The 26,775-nt window shown below is 42.4% G+C and overlaps 1 protein-coding gene across 1 annotated transcript in view; it reads right to left on the bottom strand.

The window, feature by feature from the left end:
* The window catches only part of LOC124595234 (ankyrin repeat and SAM domain-containing protein 4B), a 290,543-nt gene that overhangs the window by 6,915 nt on the left and 256,853 nt on the right, over positions 1-26,775 (bottom strand). Inside the window, exons 5-7 of the mRNA XM_047133892.1 lie at positions 20,937-21,246; positions 5,045-5,141; positions 397-568 (exon numbers count right to left, since the gene is read on the bottom strand). Of these exons, the coding sequence (XP_046989848.1) occupies positions 397-568; positions 5,045-5,141; positions 20,937-21,246 (579 nt within the window). The remainder of the gene's footprint in view (positions 1-396; positions 569-5,044; positions 5,142-20,936; positions 21,247-26,775) is intronic.

Raw genomic sequence — 26,775 nt, 5'->3', positions numbered from 1 at the left:
ATAATTACATTGCACATTGTTTGCTGCTTGTAAAACATTGCTTAATCTGATCTCTTAGGTTTTCTTGGCGTGCGTGATTAATGGTGAGCTTTTGGGAATCCAGCTGAGCTATTGTTTTCAATTTTTTTTTGCAATATTTTGACAACTGACCCAGTCATCTTTACATGCTGTGAATTGTGCTGTGGAAATTCAGGCAGCTAGTACACATAACAGCACAACTCACAACATGTATTGAAGACAACTGGATCAGTCATCAAAATATTGTGGGAAAAAGAAAATGGAAACAACTCAGGTGAACACCTGGAAGTTCCCCATTAATTACTTAATATATTATGGCATATTAACTAATTTTACTACATGGTAATCAGCTTTAAATGTCGACTCCTAAGAACGTACCTGAATGCTACACTTCCAAAACCTGGTCTGTCAAAGATACTAGCTGGTTCTTGCAGAAGAACTTCATCTCCAAAACCACTGTCTGTGTTATGGAGGAGATCTGGTTCTGACATACAACGACTGAGGTCACCACTAGTATCAAAGACGACATCTTGAAGTCTGCCGCGTTTTCCTGTACAAAAATATAGCTGATAAATACTTTGAATATTATGTATAACAACTCCAAATTACTGTTGAGAAGACATGTGATTACAAAATAGTCAAAAATTGTTAATTATTATATACAAACTAAAATGCAAAAGCCTTGAAACAGACAAAATTCCCTTGTAACAGTTAAATTCCAGTAAAGTAATTCTTGATACTCCAGGAGATTTTCTGTGAATTACAAATGACTGTACATATAATCTGGGAATTGTTACAGAAAGTCATAGTGAACACCAAAATTGTGGTGCTCTAACTTTACTCTCCCTTTTGAAGAATGGATTCATTATTTCTGTTGTTAAGAAGAAACAACTTTAATCTACAGTTGAAAAAACTTCTGCTGTCTCTCAGACAATTTATCTCAATAGCTAAATTATCAAATACTTTTATACCCAAGTATTGCACTCATATCTGTCTTAAAATTAGATTCACTAGGAGGAACTGCAGATCAGTTTTCCTTCTTGTATTATATTGGTGAATATCACTATTACTCACAAATAGCAATGGATTGTACACAACAAATTTCATGAGTAAATGAATGTATTGTCAGACTGTGGTTGCCAGCCGCAGTGGCCGTGCGGTTCTAGGCGCTGCAGTCCGGAACCGCGCGACTGCTATGGTCACAGGTTCGAATCCTGCCTCAGGCATGGATGTGTGTGCTGTCCTTAGGTTAGTTAGGTTTAAGTAGTTCTAAGTTCTAGGGGACTGATGACCTAAGATGTTAAGTCCCATAGCGCTCAGAGCCATTTGAACCATTTTTAGACTGTGGTTAATGTTCACAGTTGTTTAAACACGTGCCTGTAAGATGTACAAGTGTGTACTCTAAATATGTAGTTCTAACTCCTTTCTTTTATGCAATTAATACTTTTTGCCTAAGTGAGGAGTTACCCAGAATTTTATCCTGTACCCATCAGTGGATGAAAATATGCATAATGTCTTAACTTACTTATTGTTATGTCTCTAAAGTTGGTGAACATACATGAATGATAAAGCAGGCAAATAGCATGCAAACAGTGCATCAGAAGCAATGAGATTCATATTAAGTTAATAATTCACTCAAGGAAGTTAGACAGGCCTTGATTATTAGCTGAGCTCAATGAATATACTTATTACCAAAGAATGTATTTGGAAGAAAGAAAAGAGGCTAAATTTATGAGAAAATAAAACAACAGTAAATTGAAAGTAAAGACTGGGGATGCTATAACACATCTGAGATAATTTTGTTACTAAGGAAGCAAGACCTCATAACTTATTTGAAGTACTGGTAAAAGAAGGTATTCTGCAGTGGCATGTGATTGACTTTTCTATTTGAAATGGCTGTAAATGAATATCTTAATCAACACACAAGAAAGATGCTACTTTTGAGGGGGGGGGGGGGGGGGAAGACCGCTGCTGTTGCTGTTATAAGCCCTCTCTCAAGCTATTGTTTATTTACTGGTGCATAATTTGCAGGTGCGGCAATGTACGGGAACTTGCTGGAGGAAAATGTCTATATGTACTATGTAAGTGTAGATACTAAAATCACTATCATACTTGTAAGGAATTCTGATCACAGAACCCAGATAAATTGCATTTATGGCTAATGATATGAAGGAGTAAATTACATAAAGAGGGATGAAGGTAGAAATTAATAGAAATTTTTTATTAAATCATTGCTAGGACAGCAGATATCTCATAATACATACATACAGGAAAACTGTTGTAAAAATGGAGGGAAGAGGAGGGGATAAGAACAGAGCAGAAAGACAAAAGATCTAAGTACGTGATCTAGAGAAGCTTTCTCATAGTAGCCATTGCTGATACTACCAAATATAGATGTTAGCAATTACAGTGGTCCATGCACAATGGTACATGGTATACATAGGTTCCAAAAATTCATTGACAAAAATCTGATTGTTCAAGGGATCATATCTCTAAATCTGTTGATCACAGGGATAAGGGGTCAAGTGTTTTGGATAGCCCTTGGCCTAGCAACATTTGTACATCTATTCGAAGAATGGGCATACTGTAGCTATCCTACAGAACAGGGTCATAGTTTAAATATTGCACATTCCCTCCAGCTCAGGCAAATTGAGCAAACCAGTTGGTTCTTTTGCATTAGGTGTGGTCTACGGTGGATTTCTGGTGGCTCATAAAAGCACCATTTGTTCATGAGTGGTCCCAGAGAAAACCCCAAAAAACCATGATTTTTGGGTGCCCAAAGTACTAGTTGTGGTTATAACTTCTATCTGTGGAAAACTTGAAATTTTTACCATATGTTCTTAAGATGATGTTCTCAGAGAACCTTAAAGCTTTTTTCAATGTCATTACCCATTACTGAGATGCAAAGGTTCAAAGTTACTGCACATAATATCCATTATGAGGTGTAAATCTAGTTTCAGATGATGTAGTGAAAACATGACAAGGGCTCTTGGGTCATCACAATGGTTCTAAGTCACCAAACTATCTTTTTAATTGGCATTTTTTCACCAATAAAACTTTATGATGTATTGTCTTCATATAACGGGCACTTCACATCTATAAAAATACATATGCCCAAAGTGTTACTGCAGTAAGAAAAAATGGGCTAAAAAGGGTCTTAACATGCCTGAAAAGAACTTAAAATGACTGGCATCCTTTAATGATGGAAGAGAAGGGAGACAATGCCAGTGAGAGAGAGAGAGAGAGAGAGGGAGAGAGGAGACAGTGTTGGTGGGGGAGAGAAAGTGACAGGTAAAGAGAAGAAGATATGTATGAAGGCAATAGCAAGGGAGCCAAAGAGTGGGTAGATATTGGTGGTCAATGAGAGACAGCAATAGTAAAAGAGAAAGAGAGATGGAGGCAGAGAGAAGCAGTTGGAGCAAAAGGGATAGGAGACAGTGGAAATTAGAAATACAGATGAATGGGAAGCATACATAGGCTTGGGGTTCTGGACCCTCCCAGACTGGCAAACTTTAAAAAATAGCTGTAGCGAGGGTGCATCCTGGACCAAAGTTTTAAACATAGGGGTATAAGAGAAAATTTGGGCCTTCCCAGAATTTTTTTGCTGCTGAGGTACAGTGGAGACAAAGGTAGTGGGAAAGAAAGGCAAAAGGAGATAGGTTAAGTGATAGAGGAGAGAGTGATGTAATGTAAACAAATTGGAGAAAAAGGAGACAGTGGGAGAGATACATATGTAGACATCGGCAGTGAGAGGGAGATGAGGGAGATGCTGAGTATGAAGGCTTAATGACAAAGAGAGACTGGGTAAAAGGATTGGTAATGTTCTGTGTTAATATGTTTGGATGCCAAATGTGGAATGAGGATTGGGGCAGCTGGTTCCCCACTTTTCTGTCAGAGTCTTTTATAGAGGAACGTATTTACCTTTTCTATGCTCCAACGGGAGCATCTTTTCGACGGCTATATTTTTTATTTATTTATTTACACATCTAGTTCCATAGGACCAAATTGAGATTCACAACTCCAAGGTCATGGAACTTGTCAGTACATGAAATTACAATATAAAAGTAATAACAGATAAAATAAAATGTTTATGAACCCAAAAAAAGTCAAGCCATAATTGTAAGTAAACGAAGCCAACAATATAACATAGAAATCAGTTTAATTTTACAAGAAACTCTTCAACAGAGTAGGAGTGACCCATGAGAAAACTCTTCAGTTTTGATTTGAAAGTGCATGGATTACTGCTAAGATTTTTGAATTCTTGTGGTAGCTTATTGCTACACTAGTCTCTTCTCATATTGTTGAATGATCCTCACTTCTCATCAAGCTACATTTTTACCTACTACCCCAACTTTTCTGCACTTTTTGCTTCATTTCAGCTTCCAATAAGCTATACATGTACATACACACTCCACAAACCACTGCATGATGCGTAATGGACAGTACCTTGTACTGACATCAGCAATGCCCTGCCCTATTCCCATTGCACATTTAGAGAGGGAAAATAAACCATCTGTGTGCCTCTGTATGCATCCTAATATTTCTTACCTCTCCAAAACGGAACTTACGTTTCCCTATAATCCTTTCATTGTTGTTCAAAAGTAAGGGAAGAATATTTTAGTGCAGTACCTCATTATCACTAAAAGCACTGAAAGTGGAACACTGTTTTAGTTGAGCAAGAACAGAGAATGGAATTTGCTGCTCTTTCGTGATGGAATTGTCACACATTCATTTAAAATTGTTCGGGGATATCACAGGAAACCTAATTCAAACTGGCCAAATAAGGATTTATTGCTCAGTGTGTACTTTATGGCTTGTTAGCCTTGAGTAGTTCTTCTGATTGGCAGTCACATACTTTTCATCCAACTTAATATAGTGTGTAGGTTTCATCTTTGATGTTTGTGCCATAGATTACCAGTGAATGCTTTAGCATTTCATATGTCTGATCAGCAGTGAACTGGTATTTTATCTTTAGCTTAGTATGTGAAAACTAAAACCACATCTCATGTAGTGTCATTTACTTTACCTGTTGCTGGAGACTCAAAGGATCCTGTGTATATAATCTGTGAGTCTCTTCTGAGGCCAGTTAAACTCCTTATTGACTGTTTCCCATCGGCTTCGATCTATAAAAGAACAACTGAATTAAATTCACTCAAAAGAAATGAATGAAATCAACAGCATTGAAAATTAATGACAGGCTGGGAGGTGTACGTAGATAGCTTGATCTCATTTATTGAGACAACTGCTTGCAATGATGAGGGTACAGGTGGAGGCACAGCACATTATTTTGAAAAGAACTTATCTGTAACTATAACTTAAGACAAAAAATACAAAGGAGATATCAAAACTTTAATAACTAGTTATGACTTTTTACATTTACATATCAGCTGAAATGTTAAGTCTGCTTCTGCTACCATCATCCTAACAAAACTGTGTGCTGATGTTCATGGTACTGAAGACGTTTTAGGTTGGTGACATTAGTTGATGCACTTCTAATGTGTTCTCACATTTTGTGTGGAAAATTAAAAAACAAATTGACCATCAAAACAAATGCTGAGCTGCATGTAAATCACTGTACATTGTTTGAAGACAGAGAGCACAACCACAAAATGCAAAGTATAAAAAGTGTTTAAAACATAGTGGCTGATAACAGTTCCATTATTTTCTGTCATTAGCAAGTGTTAAGTGTATCTGTTGATACTTATGACACACATCTCATTAGAAACTTATTGAAACCAATGTAAGAATGTTTGATCTTGCTTTTGGATATGATTATATGTAGGAAGAATTACAAACAGTGTGTATTGAAAGGAGAAAACAAAATATTAAATGACATTTGTTCACTGATGGATGGTTAGTACTGATGCAATCATGAGAACCCAGTTACAGCTTTTATGATCACACCAGGTGTTGATCCAAGAAGGCATCCGACACATCCTCCACCCTTCCCTTAAAAAAAAAAAACTTTTCAAATTGTGTGTTTATCTGAACTGTAGTTTTTTGGAAGTGGTGTTAGACTCACGTACTAACCACTGATCTAATAAATTATTCTTATTATATCAAGGCATTTTACATATTTTATTGTTTTATTACTAAAATCCTAGACAATTACGACACATTAAAAGTGAGAGTGACAGTGAGTTTTATTTATTGGTGGGTTGAAGACAGTAACAAACTGTGACAGACCCTCCTCTACCCTACCCCCTGCCAGAACTGAACCCTGGATCCACACTTGATGCTACTGTTGTCAATGTGGCACAGTTTCTAGTTGTGTAAGCATCATCCTGTCAGTCTATCCAGATAAATATCTTAAAATTACCTCGAGCTTCCAGCTTTGTAAAGTGGTAAAAAACCACATGACAATGGCCAAGGAGCACTTGGCTGAAAGCTCGTGGGTTTTAACCATTTGCTGCAGCTGGAAGCTCAAAAGAATTTTAAAATGTTGTTTGTATGTGTCATCATGAAACCATGTGCTCATGCATGAGGTTTTCATATTTATTTATTTCAGTTTTTATTGTTAGTAAACATTATAATTAATATGCAACAAATATACGGCTGTCACTTATTTTGGAGTGTCTAGAATAAATTAATTGGCTTTATATTGATTTGTATGAAAATACTTGCCTCAGTTTTGTATTTTGCTGATTGTTTTCAGAAGATTTATTGCTGATAACCAGTGTGCGATTTGCAGGGGGGGATGGGAGGGATTTCCCCCCTCTGCATCAGACCATACCCTCCTCTGGTTTTAGTTTATGCATCCCAATCTGGGACATTTATTTCCCACGCACTGGAGTAAAACTTTACATATAATTTAAATTTGTGGAGCCGAACACTGAAAGTTTTTAGTAAGTCTTACTATTAATACTATTAATATGTTTCAGTTTTCAATCATCAGAATAAGTACAGCTTTTCACAAATGTGCCTCTACTTTTTGAATTCCTCTCGTATACCTGTATGTAGATGATTTTGTAAATAAGTTTTACCTATAATGTACTTTTAAAGATATAACAAGGGATGGCTTTTCTGATAGTGCATACGCGTGAATAGTGAGTTTCGGCATTAACATCTATTTATAAATAGCTGATTAACCATGCGTAATGCCACGGTCCATGGTAGTAACATATATAATTCTACTAACCCCCTAAGACATCCCCCCCACTGGTGAAAGCACAAATCGCACCCTGGTGATAACTGAGGTGTATCCCATATCCTTAGGGCTGAAATTATGCAGACTGTACAGCATGCTAAAATATGGAATTTGAGAAAAGGAAGCAATGATCAGAAGCAAATATTTCAAGCAGTATGGTTTTTTCAGTGAGGAATTTGTGTGAGACACTGTTTATGTTTCATAACAAACAACAGATTAACTGGAGCATTTGATACCACTTGGCCAACTTACAACCAGACTGTCGCATTACACCCTAACCTACACCTTGGGCTATGCTGGAGATCAGTATGTCAAGACATCTAAGATTTTGTATTCACTTTTGTTCGCTTCGCAATCTCGCAATCAAAATTATTACCCTCCAGCCTAACCAATATTTTGTGCTATGCTACAAATCAGTCTCTCACCATAGCTTAAATTCCAGAAACTAAGATGGATGCACAAAAAATATTGTCAGTGTTCTGCTGTCTTCCTGTATGCACATGTACGACTTCACATGGCGCATCGTTACATTGTGCGAAAAACTGCACATCTGGCATCATTAAGTTCAGTTGGTCAAAAACAACTGCCTGCTGCATTGATGTTGGTGGAATCATATTGAAGAAGATATTCTGTCACCTGTGATTTAGTTGCTAGTTAAATTTCTGGACTGGTTGTTGAAGATGAAGCATTACTTGTTACATTAATTCCTAAGTTGCATTTAATGCATGATGCAGCAAGTAATCTAGGCATTGCAGTCTTTGTTGAAAAATCATGTCCCCCCCCACACACACACACACAAACAAAGTACTTTCCCAATAACTCTTGAAGAACTGGAACTGTTGCCCAGAATGTAGAATGAATGAACACAGAAATGTTTGGCAACAGATTTATTTCAACTGGACTAAATAGTTTGCCTTGTAGCCTTGGACACAAACCTACAAGGAACTGGGCCATTCATGGCACACAGAACTGGCTAAAGTTATCAGCAGTGAAGTTTGAGGGAACAGTGTTTGTTTGCATGAGAGAAGATTCATCAGTATGCATCTGTTGACTTGGTGGCCATCACTTTAATAGTTAAGTTGTTAAGATATGGCGTAAGTTGTTGATGTCAATAAACAACTAAATATTCATTGATGATCATAAGTTCCTTCTCTCAAGGAACTCATCTTAGAATCCTTTATGATCTACACAGGTTTGACCCTGAAGATCAGACATACTCTTTGCGTACTCCAAATAGAGCAAGGTGAAATGTTGCCAAGACACTGGAGTCGTATTCAGGTGTGTGACAACACGAATCTCTGACCGACCAACTACACTGCTATTCCTAATTGCTGTTTTTTCCCTGCATCACTTAAGTTGAATGCTGGGTTGGTTGAATGGAAAAGGCCGTTTTCCTTCGGCAATACGAATCTGTGCTCTGTCTCTTAATGACCTCATCACTGCTGATGAGATGTTGAATTCTATTCTTTCCACTAAAACAGTCTCCAAGCTAATAATTCCCTATTCACACTATTGGGAATGTCCATGGTTGCTTTGATGAGCATGAGGCTGAAAAAGTATTTCTTTCTCGGTATTCAGAATAATCGCATTTGATCATTACCTATCCCCTGTAACCTCTGTTGGAAAATGAATGTAACTCTCCTCCCCTCACGGCACCCCCTTTTTGTTAAGTGATTCCACTGACCATCTATGAGCAGCTTTATGCATTGTTTGAAGATAGTCTTGATAACAGTAAAGGAGTAGAGGAATGAAGGAAGGAAGATTAGAGTCTAACTTCCTGTCGACAACGAGGTCAGGAGAGATGACCCACAAGCTTGTGTTAGGGAAGGTTGGGGAAGGAAATCAGCCATGCCCTTTCAATGGAGCATCACAGTATTTGCCTTAAGTGACTTAGGAAAACTATGGAAATCCTAAATCTGGATGATCAGACGAGGATATTGATAACAGTAAAGCTTTGTATCAACATTTGTACAACGTTGGAGCTCAGTGTATTTTAGCACAGTAAAAAACTACTAGTGCTACTACAACTGTAAAAAAGGTAAAAAAAAAAAAAGAAATGTTGTGTGGCAGTGGGGCACAATTTGTAAATGCTCGATTACAAATTCAAAGGTCTAATGTTGGCTCCCGAATAGTTCTTAGAGATTTGTCGTTTAGCATTCTTGGAAAAATTCCTTTTGTCTGTATTTCGGTGCTTCGTTGGCATTGTGTGAAGTCACATTTGTGGTTGCAGCACGAATCCAGGTGCTCTTGCCGATGTATGGCTTGTGTCTCAAATTACACGACGTTCAGCTCTGTGGATTTAATAGGAACTGTTTTTTGGCAACCAGGATTAATTCTTTTCTCTGTTATACTATACACTGAGGTGACAAAAGTCATGGGTTACCTCCTAACGTCGTGGCGGACCTCATTTTGCCCGGCATTGCGTAGCAACTAGATGTTGCATGGACTCAACAAGCCGTTGGAAGTGCCCTGCAAAAATATTGAGCCATGCTGCCTCTACAGCCGTCTGTAATTGGGAAAGTGTTGCCAGTGCAAGGTTCTGTGCACAAACTGACCTCTTGATTATGTCCCACAAACGTTCGGTGGGTGCCCAAATCACTCGCTCGAATTGTCCAGAATGTTCTTCAACCAGTCGCAAGGTATTTGTGACCCGGTGACATGGCGCATTATCAGCCATAAAAATTCCATCGTTGTTTCGGAACGTGACATCCACGAAGGGCTGCAAATCATCTCCAAGTATCCAAACGTCCAGAAGGCCCAGTCCCCTCCATTAAACACAGCCCATACTATTATGAAGCCACCACCAGCTTGTTGACAACTTGGGTCCATTGCTCTGTGGGGTCTGCGCCACACTCGAACCCTCCCATCATCTCTTACCAACTGAAATCAGGACTCATCTGACCGGACTACGGTTTTCCAGTCGTCTAGGGTCCAACCAATATGGTCACGAGTCCAGGGGAGGCGCTGCAGGCGATGTAGTGCTGTTAACAAAGGCACTCGCATCGGTCGTCTGCTACCATAGCCTAATAACTCCAAATTTCGTCGCACTATCCTAACCGATACGTCCGTCGTACGTCCCACATTGACTTGTGTGGTTATTTCATGCACTGCTGCTTGGTTGTTAGTACTGACATCTCCACGTCAACGTAGCTGTTATCGGTCGTTAAGTGAAGGCCATTGGGCACTGCATTGTACGTGGTGAGATGTAATGCCTGAAATTTGGTATTCCCGGCACACTCCTGACACTGTGGATCGCGGAATATTGAATTCCCTAACCATTTTCGAAACGGTATGTCCCATGCGTCTAGCTCCAACTAGCATCCCGCGTTCAAAGTCTGTTAAAGCTCATCGTGTGGCCATTGTCACGTTGGAAACCTTTTCACATGAATCAAGTGAGTACAAATGACAGCCTCTCCAATGCACTGCCCTTTTATACCTTGTGCATGCGATACTACTGCAATCTGTACCACTGCATATCGCTATGCCATGACTATTGTCACCTAAATCCGGCTAAGTAACGGCCGCAGATCTCTCTTTACTTCTCACTAATCCGAAAAAGATAATCAAAGCCCTGTAGCAATCCATCTACTTTCAGAAAGATTCCCATATCCAACCATTGGACACCACCTTCAACTAGCCCCTAACAATGTTGAAGATAATCTCTACATAACAAAACAAGAAACACTCTAACGTCAATAAGGTAAAGATTCGTCCAAGAACATCGCTTTTTAGTTTCCACGGAAACAAATGTTATTTATTGACTTCAATCAAACCTTGCCAAGTCCGTCTTGTTCACTAAAACATCACCACAGAGCTAGCTAGCTACCGGGTCTGTGATATGATATAAGGGCTCTGCCGACCAGACGTGAGCACTATCAGTTTAAGGCAGCATTCGCCTAGGAAAGTGCAGACTTAGTGGCACTGGAAATATAGTTTGACTGAAAACTCTCCATCACCAATTGCCGGCTTCCGAAGGACACATTAAAAAAGTATCTCCACTCCTGAGGGCTCATGACATGAAGGCTGTTGAATGACGCCCAAATTCGTAAGCTTCAGACAACTCCACAAAATTATTTAATATTCTGGCCTTCCTACTGATCTGAATCAGGAGCAGAATGTAGGCATTTTTATCGTCCATTTCCTGCTCCCATTTATGGAACTTCAGTAAGTTTCTGCATCCTGTCCGGCCTTTCGGAAGCTGCTATGCTGTGGGTGTTGGAAAACACCCATTGGGAAATTACGGCCCCTGAGATCAACCTGACCGCCACTTACTCACGAGAATTATGGAAATTAATTGGGAAATTACGTGCCCCGGAGATCAGCCTGACCGCCACTCACTCGCAAGGATTATGGAAATTTTGGCCCACCCTCTTCAGGCTGAACAAAAACTCCCTTTCCTCCTGCAAAAGGGAATTAGCCCTTGCGACCACGATGGGTAACAGGAATATCACCCAGACCTGGCCAAGAAATTAAAGTATCTGGTGAAAAGTGTCTGGACACCTCTATGTAATATGGAAGTAACCAGTAGATAACATGAACATTGGAGCCGCCAGTATAAAAAGGAAGCGGGGAGTATTGTGCCGTCAGTAGAGAAGCGGTAGTTTGGACACATAAAGAAAGCTGGTACTCTGTCTGCCGACTCGTCATGCTATCCAGCAGCACAGTTATTCTGGATGGTTATAAATTCTAAAACAAAAAGAAAACGACGCACCTCGAAGGAATTATACGAATGGGACGGAAATCGGTAGATGTAATGTACATGTACAAAGAAACAAACGATTACAATTTCAAACTGGAAGATTTATTCAAGAAAAAGAGCTCACAAATTTAGCAAGTCAATAAATTTGTCCACCTCTGGCCCTTATGCAAGCAGTTATTCAGCTTGGTATTGGTTAATAGAGCTGTTGAATGTCCTGAGGGATATCGTGCCAAATTCTTTCCAATTGGCGAGTTAGCTCATCAAATTCCCGAGATTTTTGGAGGGCCATCCCCATAATGCCATAAATGTTCTCAGTTGGGGAGAGATCCGCTGACCTTGCTGGCCAAGGTAGGATTTGACAAGCACGACGACAGTCAGTAGGGATTCTTGCTGTTGTACGGGCGGGAATTATCTCGCTGAAATGTAAGCCCAGGATGGTTTGCCATGAAGGGTAACGAAGTGGAACGTAGAATATCGCTGGTGTGCCGCTGTGCTTCAAGGGTGCCGTGGTTGGCAGCCAATGGGATCCTGTTATGAAATCAAATGGCAGCCTAGACCATCACTCTTGGTGATATAGCTGTGACAGTCAGGTTGGTGTCCTATCGCTGTCTGGGGAGGGTCCAGACAAGCCTTTGCATGAAACATATTCGCACTTGCGAATATGGATTACCATCAGCTGTGTAATGGAATGACAATAATGAAAGTTTGTGCTGGACCGGGACTCGAACCCGGGTTTCCTCCTTTTTGCGAGCGTTCGCCATACCACCTGGCTATCCGCCAACGACTCGCGGCCAGACCCAAACTTCCATACGTCGTCAGCCATGCGTCTTCGACCTGTACTCGTACATCCATTATGTATGTTCCCGTACAGGGGAGACAATTTTACTTGAAAATTGCTCGCCCGGAGCCGGCAGATAAATACGATATTGCAGTGCCCGTACTAATTCGAATTACGATGTAAAGTTCCTTCAGATATGCATATACAGTGTGGTCTATTGACCGTGACCGGCCCAAATATCTCACGAAATAAGCGTCAAACGAAACAGCTACAAAGAACAAAACTTGTCTAGCTTGAAGGGGGAAACCAGATGGCACTATGGTTGGCCCGTTAGATGGCGCTGCCATAGGTCCAACGGATATCAACTGCGTTTTTTAAAATAGGAACCCCATTTTTATTACATATTCGTGTAGTACGTAAAGAAATATGAATGTTTTAGTTGGACCACTTTTTCGCTTTGTGATAGATGGCGCTGTAATAGTCACAAACATATGGCTCACAATTTTAGACGAACAGCTGGTAACAGGTGGGTTTTCTAAATTAAAATACAGAACGTAGGTACGTTTGAACATTTTATTTCGGTTGTTCCAATGTGATACATGTACCTTTGTGAACTTATCATTTCTGAGAACACATGCTGTTACAGCGTCATTACCTGTAAATACCACATTAATGCAATAAATGCTCAAAATGATATCCGTCAACCCCAATGCATTTGGCAATACGTGTAACGACATTCCTCTCAACAGCGTGTAGTTTGCCTTCCGTAATGTTCGCACATGCATTGACAATGCGCTGACGCATGTTGTCAGGTGTTGTCGGTGAATCACGATAGCAAATATCCTTCAATTTCCCCCACAGAAAAAAATCCGGGGACGTCAGATCCGGTGAACATGCGGGCCATAGTATGGTGCTTCGACGACCAATCCACCTGTCATGAAATATGATATTCAATACCGCTTCAACCGCACGCGAGCTATGTGCCGGACATCCATCATGTTGGAAGTACACCGCCATTCTGTCATGCAATGAAACATCTTGTAGTAACATCGGTAGAACATTATGTAGGAAAACAGCACACATTGCACCATTCAGACTGCCATCGATAAAATTGGGGGCAATTATCCTTCCTCCCATAATGCCGCACCATTCATTAACCCGCCAAGGTCGCTGATGTTCCACTTGTCGCAGCCATCGTGGATTTTCCGTTGCTCAATTGTGCATATTATGCCGATTTACGATACCGCTGTTGGTCGCTAAATAGAACGCGTGCAAAAAATCTGTCATGGTCCCGTAATTTCTCTTGTGCCCAGTGGCAGGACTGTACACGACGTTCAAAGTCGTCGCCATGCAATTCCTGGTGCATAGAAATATGGTACTGGTGCAATCGATGTTGATGTAGCATTCTCAACACCGACGTTTCTGAGATTCCGGATTCTCGCGCAGTTTGTCTGCTACTGATGTGCGGATTAGCCGCGACAGCAGCTAAAACACCTACTTGGGCATCATCATTTGCTGCAGGTCGTGGTTGACGTTTCACATGTGGCTGAACACCTACTGTTTCCTTAAATAACGTAAATATCCGGCGAACGGTCCGGACACTTGGATGATGTCGTCCAGGATATCGAGCAGCATACATAGCACACGCCCGTTGGGCATTTTGATCACAATAGCCATACATCAACACGATATCGACCTTTTCCGCAATTGGTAAACGGACCATTTTAACACGGGTCATGTATCACGAAGCAAATACCGTCCGCACTGACTAAATGTTAAGTGATACCACGTACTTATACGTTTGTGACTATTACAGCTCCATCTATCACAAAGCGAAAAAAGTGGTCCAACTAAAAAATTCATATTTCTTTACGTACTACACGAATATGTAATAAAAATGGGGGTTCCTATTTTTAAAAAAACGCAGTTGATATCAGTTAGACCTATGGCAGCGCCATCTAGCGGGCCAACCATAGCGCCATCTGGTTTCCCCCTTCAAGCTAGACGAATTTCGTTCTTTGTAGTTTTTTCGTTTGATGCTTGTTTCGTGAGATATTTGGACCGGTCACTATCAATGGACTACCCTGTATATCCGAAGGGCCTATACAGCTGATGGTAGTCCGTATTCGCAACTCCAAATAAATTTCAGTGTATTTCATAATGCGTATAGTCACTGCAGATCATATCTGAAGGAACTTCACATCGTAATTCAGATTAATGCAAGCACTATAATATCGTGAACACATCTTTGGTCTGGAATGTGATTGACTGTCGTAGAATTGTCTTCAGCAGTGAGTCCCGATGACCAACGAAGACGTGTCTGGAGATGCCCCGATGAGTGACGGTCTGGGGTGCATTTTTTTTTTTTTTTTTCATAGCAGGACGCCTTTGGTTGACATCCGTGGCACCCTTACAGCACAGCGATATTCTACGCCCTGTTTTGTTGCCATTCATGACAAGCCACCCTCGGTTGACATTTCAGCAAGATAATGCCTGCCCGCAAACAGCGAGAGTTTTTGTTGCTTGTCTTGGTGCATGTCAAACCCTACCTTGTCCAGCAAAGTCTCCGGATCTCTCCCCGATTGAGAACGCTTGGAGCACTATAGGCAGAGCCCTCCAACAACGCTTTACTGATTTGCTCAATTTGTGAAGCTCTTTTTCTTGAATATATCTTCCAAATTTTCTGAAATTGTAGTCATTTGCCTGTACATGTACATCACGCCTACCGATTGTCGTCCCATTCGGAAGTTTCCTTCTAATTTCGTCGTCGTGGTGTATAGGTCTTTTTTTTTTTTTTTTTTTTTTTTTTTTCCTTAGAGTATATTTTCATATTTGTCCTTCCGGCCAATCGGAATCAGAAGCGAAGTATGGGCATTTTCATTTTCCATTTTCTGCTTCTGGTTATTGCGTTGCTGTAAGGTGCTGCGTCCTGCACAGCCTCTCAGAAGTTTCTTGTCATGGGTGTTGGATAACACTGACCGTCATGGGGAAATTACTTGCCTCTTGAGATCAGCCTGGTTGGCTCTGAATGACACCCCCTTAGGAGGATTTTGGAAATTTTTGTCCATCACTTCAGGCCGAACGAAAACTCCCTTTCGTCCTTCAGAAGGAAACTAGCCCTTGTGCCCATGCCAGGGAACAGTAATAGCGTAGAGGCTTGGCTAGGAAATTGGGTCAAAAGTAACCGGACACCCGTATGTATTGTGAAATTGACCATTAGAGATCACGAGCGGAGGATCTGTCAGCATAAAAGGAGGCTGGGAGTATTGTGTGGTCTGTAGAGAAGCAATAGTGTGGGAACATAAAGAAAGCTGGTGCTCTGCGCGCCGACTCGTCGCGCTGTCCAGCGCTGTTATTTGCGCCTGTGGGTGTACGTGGAGAATGCTAGGCAGACCACTAGTCGAGGTGCAACAGGGCCACAGCAAGTGGTGTGTGGCGTACACTGCGGCTGATCTGCAGTCTTCCTCACATGATGTTACAGAAAGAAAAATCTTTCGAGCTTCGCAGCTTCGTTTGTCAGCTTCACGGTGAAGTGCTTATAATTCTGATAAAGATCATAGTTATTATGATATTTCGCATTTAATCGATGGACTGCATGGAATTAAAAGATAGGACTGGATATGAGTTTATGTCTACATCTACATCTACAGCTATAGTCTTCCAACCACCATGAGGTGCATGGCAGAGGGTACGTCACATCGTACCAGTTATTAGGGTTTCTTCCCGTTCCATTCACGTATGGAGTGCGCGAAGAATGATTGAATGGCTCTGTGCGTGCAATAATTAATCTAATCGTAGCCTCACGATCCGTATGTGAGCTATACAGAGGGGATTGTAGTGTATTCCTAGAGTTACCATTGAAAGCCAGTTCTTGAAACTTTGTTAATAGAAACTTCCTGGCAGATTAAAACTGTGTGCCCGATCGAGACTCGAACACGGGACCTTTGCCTTTCGCGGGCAAGTGCTCTACCATCTGAGCTACCGAAGCACGACTCACACCCGGTCCTCACAGCTCTACTTCTGCCAGTATCTCGTCTCCTACCTTCCAAACTTTGTTAATAGACTTTATCGGGATAGTTTACATCTATCTTCAAGAGTCTTCCATTTTAGTTCCTTCAGTATGTCTGTGGCTCTCTCCCACGGATCAAACAAACTGTGACCATTCGCGCTGCTCTTCTCTGTATACGTTCAATACCTGCTGTTAGTCCTACGAGGGCTATTCGGAAAGTAAGGTCCGATCGTTCGCGAAATGGAAACCACAGCGAAAATAAAAAAATGTTTTATTTGCAACAGTTAGCTATACCTTCCAGCTACTTCTCTACATAGTCGCCACTCCGACTTTGACATAGATCGTAGCGTTGTACCACTCTTCTAATACCCTCATAATAGAAGGCAGCCACCTGATTGCTCCGCGAATTTTCTACGCTAGTCTACAGCTACAGCTGTGCCAAAATGTTGGCTCCACAGACAGCGATTCATAGGAGCAGAGATGAAACTAAGGGGGAGCCAATTAAGGGATGCATTGTGGGTGGTCAAACACTTTCCACAGAAAACACTGCAGGAGAATCTGCATTGCCCCTGCAGGGAGCAGCCGAGAATTGTCATGAAAAACGAAACGCTTAACAACTGTGTTATGTGGGCTGCATGACATCAGGCGAAATCTCTCACCGGACCGTCATATTTTCCGCGAGAGACTGCTTTCTAGGCATGTTTTCGTGCTCACTGTGCACTCAGAACTGGAAAGAGCAATGTGACGCGATGAATGGGCATACTAGGAGACACTACCCAATACATCTATGCAAAGCTTCATCGGATTTTCGCTGCGGTTTCCATTTTGGGTCCTATCGGACCTTACTTTCCGAACAGCCCTCTTATTTGGTACAGGTCTCGCATACGTGAGCAATATTCTAGAATTTTTGTGTATTTTACGTATATTAGGTATATTACACTGCATATGAAATGTAGCCAACATACTCAATTCTTCTTTAAACTGTCTGCAATCTCGAGAAAATGGATTGCACATAGCAGGTTCACTCGCACACACTAATGATACAGCGAGAATGAAATATTCATAACATCCATTGGTTCTTCCAACAGCTCAAGATATCGAACCGAATTTTTATCAAATGATAGCACGCAACGATGAGAGTACTTTGCCACAGGGTTAACTTGCAAAACTGACTTATCACCTGTGATAAATTTTTCAGTGGAATAATATGATTTTTTAAATGTTATCGATAGCTGGTGAAATGAAAATCATTGTAGCTTTGCAACAGCATAAATGTAGAAAAATACGTGTTTATTTTTGTAACGAGAATGTACTTTCTCGTAACCTTTTGATGTGATTTGTCCTCAGTTCCTCGTATGCTACACCATTGCCTTAGAATTTTGTGGGGGCTACAACTGCAAAGCATGTCAGTAAAGTGACTTAGCTGTTTTTTAGCAACAGAAACAAATTTTAACGTGTCAAGCAGAGAATGTTGATGTTACTCAAAATTCGCGACTGTTGATGCTTCTCTGAGAGCAAAAAAAAAAAAAAAAAAAAAAAAGGTTATCGTCAGCTGAAAATAAATCGCTGCTTTTGTTGTATATTCAGCGGAATCCTGTAACCCTGTGTGCTTTTAATAATGAACAGCTCGTTCTGAAACTTAATGAAGTTTTTCTTTGTACACCTGAATGGTCTGAGAAACTAATAGATGACGCTGTGTAAAATGCCCAGGTACTTTTGATTATGCAGCGTGAAAGTTATTTAAACCCACAAAATATGGGAGATTGCACACCAAACAAATATTTTTCTCTAATGCCAGATTTTTCTGTAAGGATTTTTAAAATTGGTAGAGAGTTTTTCGAAACAAAATTAAACTAAGAAACCCTGGGAGGTTGCATGGGACAATGAATACACCTTCTCTAATGTGTTTTTGTGTGAGGACAAAAAGTAACGCAAACAAGATTCAATTCTTTGTTACTAAGACACAACACAATTACTTCAGTTACAACAGAGGTTGAAAAGTGTCTCCAGTGCCTTGTGAAGAGAGGTTACACAGATGGGTCATGTTTTGTCTAACATCGTCAAAGACTGCAGGAATGTGCTTAATTCCTACTATTGCTGCCGATACTATTCAGGCAAACAGAATCTCTTCTGATTCAACAGGGGTTTCTTAAATAAAGTTGCACCTTTCCCCTCACCCAAAAAAGTCCAGAGGGGTAAATCAGGGAATTGAGTAGGCCATCGTACAGGACCACCACTGCCAGTTCACTTTTCTGGAAATCGTCGGTTCAAGAATCGACGCACAGGATGACTGAAAAGTGCCGGCGCCCCGTCATGCTGGAACCACATGCACTGTCTCTTAGCGAGTGGCACGTCACCCGACAACTCTGGCAATGGTATGGCCAGGAAATAGTAATAATGCCTGTCTTTTAATGGTCTAGGTAGGAGATGTGGCCCAATTAAACGGTCACCAATAACAACTGCACACATTCACGCAGAACCGCAAGTGATGAGCGCGAGTAAATGTGGCCTGTGGATTAACCTCGCTCAAAACATACCAATCGTGCATGTTGAAGACACCATTACGCTCGAATGTTGCTTCATCTGTAAACAGCACGAAGGATGGAAATACATGATGCATTTGATACTGTTCTAGATACCACTACGAAAACTGTGCTCTGAGTGAATGGTCATCTGGTTCTAGGTTGTGCACTTGCTGTAACTGAAATGGATGAAGGACGTTTCTTACATTCGTCTGATTCGTTCTCATGTTATGCGCAGTTGCACGAGTGATGAGAGCGATTACACTCTCTACTGGATTAAAAACTTCTCAAAGGCAGTTATGACATTAGAGAAAAATATGTCCGAAAGAACAGACACCATTTTGGAACCAGCAGCCACTATGAATTAAGACACAAATGAATTACAGACATTGGCTGCGAGGCTGCATTGATGTAAATCAACGGGAAAAGTTGAAAATTTGTACCGGACTGGGATTCGAACCCGGGTCCCCTGCTTACTAGGCAGTTGCTCAGATCATTAAGTCATCCGGACACTGGTCATTACAGCTGCACGGACTCCCCTGACATGTCTCCCATCAGACCCAAATTCCCAACTTATCCACACAGTACAAATGTGGTGCCCTTGCCCATTATCCTCATTACTCGGGACATTTCGCCGATGCCCGTAAGAGTTCGAGCCTGGTTTGTGCATTCGCATTGAAAAGATCACTGGCCGTCTTCGCCTTTATAGTGTCTGTTCTTTTGGACATGTGTGAAACAACAGACACAACTTCGATCCAGTAGTCACTATGAATTAAGAAACAAATGAACTACAGGTGTTGGCCGAGAGTGGACACTGATGTCAATCAATGGAAAAAACTGAAAATTTGTGTCAGACTGAGGTTCGAACCTAGGTCTCCTATAAGCCATCCAGATACGGTGGTTAATTAAGAAATAAATGAACTACAGACATTGCCTGTGAGTGCGATTTGATGTAAATCAATGGCAAAATTTGAAAATTTGTGCCAGACTGGGGTTCGAACCCGAATCTCCTACCTACTAGGCTGTTGCTCTGACCACTAAGCCATCCGGATGCAGTGGTTATTGCAGCTGCATGGACTACACGAGCACGCCTCCTATCAGACCCAAATACCCAACTTTGGGCAATGGGCACTACATTCGTAATGTGTGGATAAGTTGAGAATTTGGGTCTGAGTGGAGGCGTGCAGCTACAATGATGGCTTTGTGGTCAGAGCAACGGCTTATTAAGCAGGCGATCCTGGTTCGAATCTTGGTCTGGCATATATTTTCAATTTTTTGTTTTGGTTCACTGTGTAGCCTCCCAGAGCCTGTCAGTTTAACTAATTTTCATCCTGTATAATGGATATGATACATCTTTTCAGCTCTGCCTACTCGCTGGAGGATGAAAGGGACATACGACATCAAACAGGATCATGCCAATCGTCACTTTGACGAAAGCTTTAGTTTGCTACGCACAGAGGTGTTTTGGATGTCACGTCGGATTCGCATTCGCACTATGCTGTGCTGTGCGAACGTGCTGACCTCCCGGATTGGCGCAGTGGTTAGACACTGGACTCGCATTCGGGAGGACGACGGTTCAATCCCGCGTCCGGCCATCCTGATTTAGGTTTTCCGTGATTTCCCTAAATCGCTCCAGGCAGATGCCGGGATGGTTCCTTTGAAAGGGCACGGCCGACTTCCTTCCCCGTCCTTCCCTAATCCGATGAGACCGATGACCTCGCTGTCTGGTCTCCTTCCCCGAAACAACCAACCAACTAACCAACCTCCCGGATCTTGAAGTCGTCGTTAGGCGGCTGCGGCGGCGCAGCGCTGAGAGCGGTGGTGCTCTTGGCCCTCTGGCGCACCAGATGAGCGACTCCGCGGGTGCCGCCCGAGGTGCCTTTGAAGCCTGTCTTGCGCCGCAGCCCGTTGCGGCCTCCCCCGCTGCCGATGCTGCCGCCCGAGATGTCGCCGCCGCCCCCGCCCGACACCAGGTCCGAGAACGTCGGATTGACCGGCGGCGCCGTCGGCTGTTTCAGGCTGTTGCTGCGGCCCCTCCTCAGACCCTTCAGCACCTCCAGCACCGTCGAGGGCCTGAAACCACGAGATTGTGCGCTCTGAACAACACAGCCAGGGTGCTACACAGCGTCATGTAAACAATAGTTCTAAACGTAGAGACATACACACATCAAAAAAGTTTTGCTTCACCTCGGTTCCGACAGTTCCGGAACCTGTACAGAAAATTGGAATAGAGATCAACATAAACATCATTTCCGCCCTTTTTATTGCTCGTGAAAACCATACATTGCATGTTGTCCCACCATACAGCGAGACGTTCAGAGGTGGTCGTCCAGCTTGCTGTACACACTGGTACCTCTAATACCCAGTAGCACGTCCTCTTGCATTGATGCATGCCTGTAATCGGCGTGGCATACTATCCAAAAGTTCATCAAGGCACTGTTGGTCCAGATTTGCCCACTTCTGAACGGCGGTTCGGCGTAGACCCCCAGAGTGGTTGTTGGGTCAAGTCGTCCATAAACAGCCCTTTTCAATCTATCCCAGGCATGAAACTTCCTGGCAGATTAAAACTGTGCGCCGGACCGAGACTCGAACTCGGGACCTTTGCCTTTCGCGGGCAAGTGCTCTACCAACTGAGCAACCCAAGCACGAATCACGCCCCGTCCGTTTGGAAGGTAGGAGACGAGATACAGACAGAAGTAAAGCTGTGAGGACGGGGCGTGAGTCGTGCTTGGGTAGCTCAGTTGGTAGAGCACTTGCCCGCGAAAGGCAAAGGTCCCGAGTTCGAGTCTCGGTCCGGCACACAGTTTTAGTCTGCCAGGAAGTTTCACATCAGCGCACACTCCGCTGCAGAGTGAAAATCTCATTCTGCACCCCAGGCATGTTCGATAGGGCTCAATCCTGGAGAACATGCTGGTCTTTATCCTGGAGGAAGTCATTCACAAGATGTGCACGATGTTGGCGCGAATTGTCGTCCTTGAAGACGCATGCCTCGCCAATATGCTGCCGATATGGTTGCACTATCGATAGGAGGATGGCATTCATTTATCGCACAGCCGTTACGGCGCCTTCCATGAACACCAGCGGCGTACGTCGGCCCGACACCACCCCAAAACAGCAGGGAACCTCCACCTTGCTGCACCCTTTGGACAGTGTGTCTAAGGCGTTCAGCCTGACCGGGTTGCCTCCAAACACGTCTCCAACGATTGTCTGGTTGAAGGCAAATGTGACACTCATCGGTGGAGAGAACGTGATGCCAATACTGAGCGGTCCATTCGGCATGTAGTTCGGCCCATCTGTACCGTGCTGCATGGTATCGTGGTTTCAAAGACGGACCTCGCCATAGACGTCGGGAGTGAAGTTGCGCATCATGCAACCTTTTGTCACAGTTTGAGTAGTAAAACGACGTCCTGTGGCTGCACGAAAAGGATTATTCAACACGATGGCGTTGCTGTCAGGGTTCCTCCGAGCTATAATCCGCAAGCAGCGGTCATCCACTGCAGTAGTAACCCTTGGGTGGACTGAGTGAGGCATGTCATCGACAGTTCCTGTCTCTCTGTATTTCCTCCATGTCAGAACAACATTGCTTTCGTTCACTTCGAGACGCCTGGACACTTTCCTTGTTGAGAGCCCTTCGTGGCCCGAAGTAACAATGCGGACGCGATCGAACCGCGGTATTGACCATCTAGGCATGGTTGAACTACAGACAACACGAGCTGTGTACCTCATTCCTGTTGGAATGACTGGAACTGATCGGCTATCGGACCCCCTCCGTCTAATAGGCGCTGCTCATGCATGGTTGTTTACATCTTTTGCCGGGTTTAGTGACATCTCTGAACAGTCAAAGGGACTGTCTGTGATACAGTATCTACAGTCAACGTCTATCTTCAGGAGTTCTGGGAACTGGGGTGGTGCAAAACTGTTTTTGATGTATGTATGTTCTTTCACTGTCTTTGATGGAGGCGTAATAACTTTTACTGATCTCCATGTTGACAGTGTGTCGCACCAGACGTCATCGCACTGTCTTGTTTTTATTCTTATCTTGCTTGAAAGACGACCAGTTCCTGATTCAAGATACGTGACTATGATTTTGTACAGCCGAAGGGACGCAATAACTATCGTCTACGGGTTAGTCATGTTGGGCCATTGCCAACCCACATGGGGCTGAGCGTAGCGTTGCTAATCCCACAGATTCCATTTTTGGGAAAGAAAAGAAGGGCGATTAGAGTTTTATGTACCGTCTAACACGATATCATCAGTGATGGAGCCAAAGCTCGTGCCAGAAAAGGACGGAGCAGGAAACTGGCTTATCAAGGGAACCATCTCAACATTTGCCTCGAGGGGGGCAAATAATGGGATGGCCAGGCAGGGATTTGAACTATCGTCCTTCCCAGTGCAAGTCATTGTGCTTACCACTACACCGACTCGCTCTGTTGCATATTCACATGACAGTCGTGGGATCCCAAACGAACACGAGCAGGAATACCACAGAACTGCAAACTGCAGTCTCGACAGGCCATGTTAGTGGTGCTGATGAATCCCACCACATGCTGGTAGATAATCGACCTTCTGACACGAGGTATAGTAGGATCTTCTCCCAAAAGAACAAAAGTTCAATGCGATTTTTGTATGAAATTCCACCAGCGTAATGTTTCCTGATATGCAGAATGTACGCGGCATTACTCCCACCTACTTTTGTGTCACTCCTCTGAAATTTTACTCATTTGTGTATCCATACATCCAGAACCCCCCCCCATGAACCATGGGCCTTGCCGTTGGTGGGGAGGCTTGCGTGCCTCAGCGATACAGATAGCCATACCGTAGGTGCAACCACAATGGAGGGGTATCTGTTGAGAGGCCAGACAAACGCGTGAATCCTGAAGAGGGGCAACAGCCTTTTCAGTAGATGCAAGGGCAACAGTCTGGATGATTGACTGATCTGGCCTTGTAACACTAACCAAAACGGCCTTGCTGTGCTGGTACTGCGAACGGCTGAAAGCAAGGGGAAACTACAGCCGTAATTTTTCCCGAGGGCATGCAGCTTTACTGTATGGTTAAATGATGATGGCGTCCTCTTGGGTAAAATATTCCGGAGGTAAAATAGTCCCCCATTCGGATCTCCGGGCGGGGACTACTCAAGAGGATGTCGTTATCAGGAGAAAGAAAACTGGCGTTCTACGGATCGGAGCGTGGAATGTCAGATCCCTTAATCGGGCAGGTAGGCTAGAAAATTTAAAAAGGGAAATGAATAGGTTAAAGTTAGATCTAGTGGGAATTAGTGAAGTTCGGTGGCAGGAGGAACAAGACTTCTGGTCAGGTGAATACAGGGTTATAATTACAAAATCAAATAGGGGTAATGCAGGAGTAGGTTTAATAACGAATAAAAAAATAGGAGTACGGGTAAGCTACTACAAGCATTGTAAACGCATTATTGTGGCCATGACAGATACGAAGCCCACGCCTACCACAGTAGTACAAGTTTATATGCCAACTAGCTCCGCAAATGACGAAGAGATTGATGAAATGTACTACGAGATAAAAGAAATTATTCAGATAGTGAAGGGAGATAAAAATTTAATAGTCATGGGTGACTGGAATTCGATAGTAGGAAAAGGGAGAGAAGGAAACGTAGTAGGTGAATATGGATTGGGGGGGAAGAAATGAAAGAGGAAGCCGCCTGGTAGAATTTTGCACAGAGCATAACTTAATCATAGCTAACATTTGGTTCAAGAATCACGAAAGAAGGTTGTATACATGGAAGAAGCCTGAAGATACTAGAAGATATAAGATAGACTATATAATAGTAAGACAGAGATTTAGGAACCAGGTTTTAAATTGTAGGACATTTCCAGGGGCAGATGTGGATTCTGACCACAATCTATTGGTTATGAACTGTAGATTAAAACTGAAGAAACTGCAAAAAGGAGGGAATTTAAGGAGATGGGACCTGGATACACTGACTAAACCACGGGTTCTACAGAGCTTCAGGGAGAGCATTAGGGAACGATTGACAAGAATGGGGGAAAGAAATACAGTAGAAGAAGAATGGGTAGCTTTGAGAGACGAAATAGTGAAGTTAGCAGAGGATCAAGTAGGTAAAAAGACGAGGGATAATAGCAGTCCTTGGGTAACAGAAGAGGTGTTGAATTTAATTGATGAAAGGAGAAAATATAAAAATTCAGTAAATGAAGCAGGCAAAAAGGAATACAAACGTCTCAAAAAAGAGATCGACAGGAAATGCAAAATGGCTAAGCAGGGATGGCTAGAGGACAAATGTAAGGATGTAGAGGCACATATCACTAGGGGTAAGATAGATACTGCCTACAGGACAATTAAAGAGACCTTTGGAGAGAAGAGAACCACTTGTATGAATATCAAGAGCTCAGATGGCAACCCATTTCTAAGCAAAGTAGGGAAGGCAGAAAGGTGGAAGGAGTATATAGAGGGTTTATACAAGGGCGATGTACTTGAGGACAATATTATGGAAATGGAAGAGGATGTAGATGAAGATGAAATGGGAGATACGATACTGCGTGAAGAGTTTGACAGACCTGAGTCGAAACAAGGCCCCGGGAGTAGACAACATTCCATTAGAACTACTGATGGCCTTGGGAGAGCCAGTCATGACAAAACTCTACCATCTGGTGAGCAAGATGTATGAGACAGGCGAAATACCCTCAGACTTCAAGAAAAATATAATAATTCCAATCCCAAAGAAAGCAGGTGTTGACAGATGTGAAAATTATCGAACTATCGGTTTAATAAGCCACGGCTGCAAAATACTAACTCGAATTCTTTACAAACGAATGGAAAAACTGGTAGAAGCCGACCTCGGGGAAGATCAGTTTGGATTCCGTAGAAACGTTTGAACACGTGAGGCAATACTGACCCTACGACTTATCTTAGAAAATGGATTAAGGAAAGGCAAACCTACGTTTCTAGTATTTGTAGACTTAGAGAAAGCTTTTGACAATGTTGACTGGAATACTCTCTTTCAAATTCTGAAGGTAGCAGAAGTAAAATACGGAGAGCGAAAGGCTATTTACAAATTGTACAGAAACCAGATGGCAGTTATAAGAGTCGAGGGACACGAAAGGGAAGCAGTGGTTGGGAAGGGAGTGAGACAGGGTTGTAGCCTCTTCCCGATGTTATTCAATCTGTATATTGAGCAAGCAGTGAAGGAAACAAAAGAAAAAATCGGAGTAGCTATTAAAATCCATGGAGAAGAAATAAAAACTTTGAGGTTCGCCGATGATATTGTAATTCTGTCAGAGACAGCAAAGGACCTGGAAGGGCAGCTGAATGGAATGGACAGTGTCTTGAAAGAAAGATATAAGATGAACATCAACAAAAGCAAAACGAGAATAATGGAATGTAGTCGAATTAAATCGGGTGATGCTGCGGGAATTAGATTAGGAAATGAGAGGCTTAAAGTAGTAAAGGAGTTTTGCTATTTGGGGAGCAAAATAATTGACAATGGTCGAAGTAGAGAGGATATAAAATGTAGACTGGCAATGGCAAGGAAAGCGTTTCTGAAGAAGACAAATTTCTTAACATCGAGTATAGATTTAAGTGTCAGGAAGTCTCTTCTGAATGTATTTGTGT

The sequence above is a fragment of the Schistocerca americana genome, chromosome 2, assembly GCF_021461395.2.
Source record: "Schistocerca americana isolate TAMUIC-IGC-003095 chromosome 2, iqSchAmer2.1, whole genome shotgun sequence".
NCBI classification, from domain to species: Eukaryota; Metazoa; Arthropoda; class Insecta; order Orthoptera; family Acrididae; genus Schistocerca; species Schistocerca americana.
Note: the sequence above shows the minus strand (reverse complement) of the source record. Positions and strands in the feature narration are given on the sequence as shown.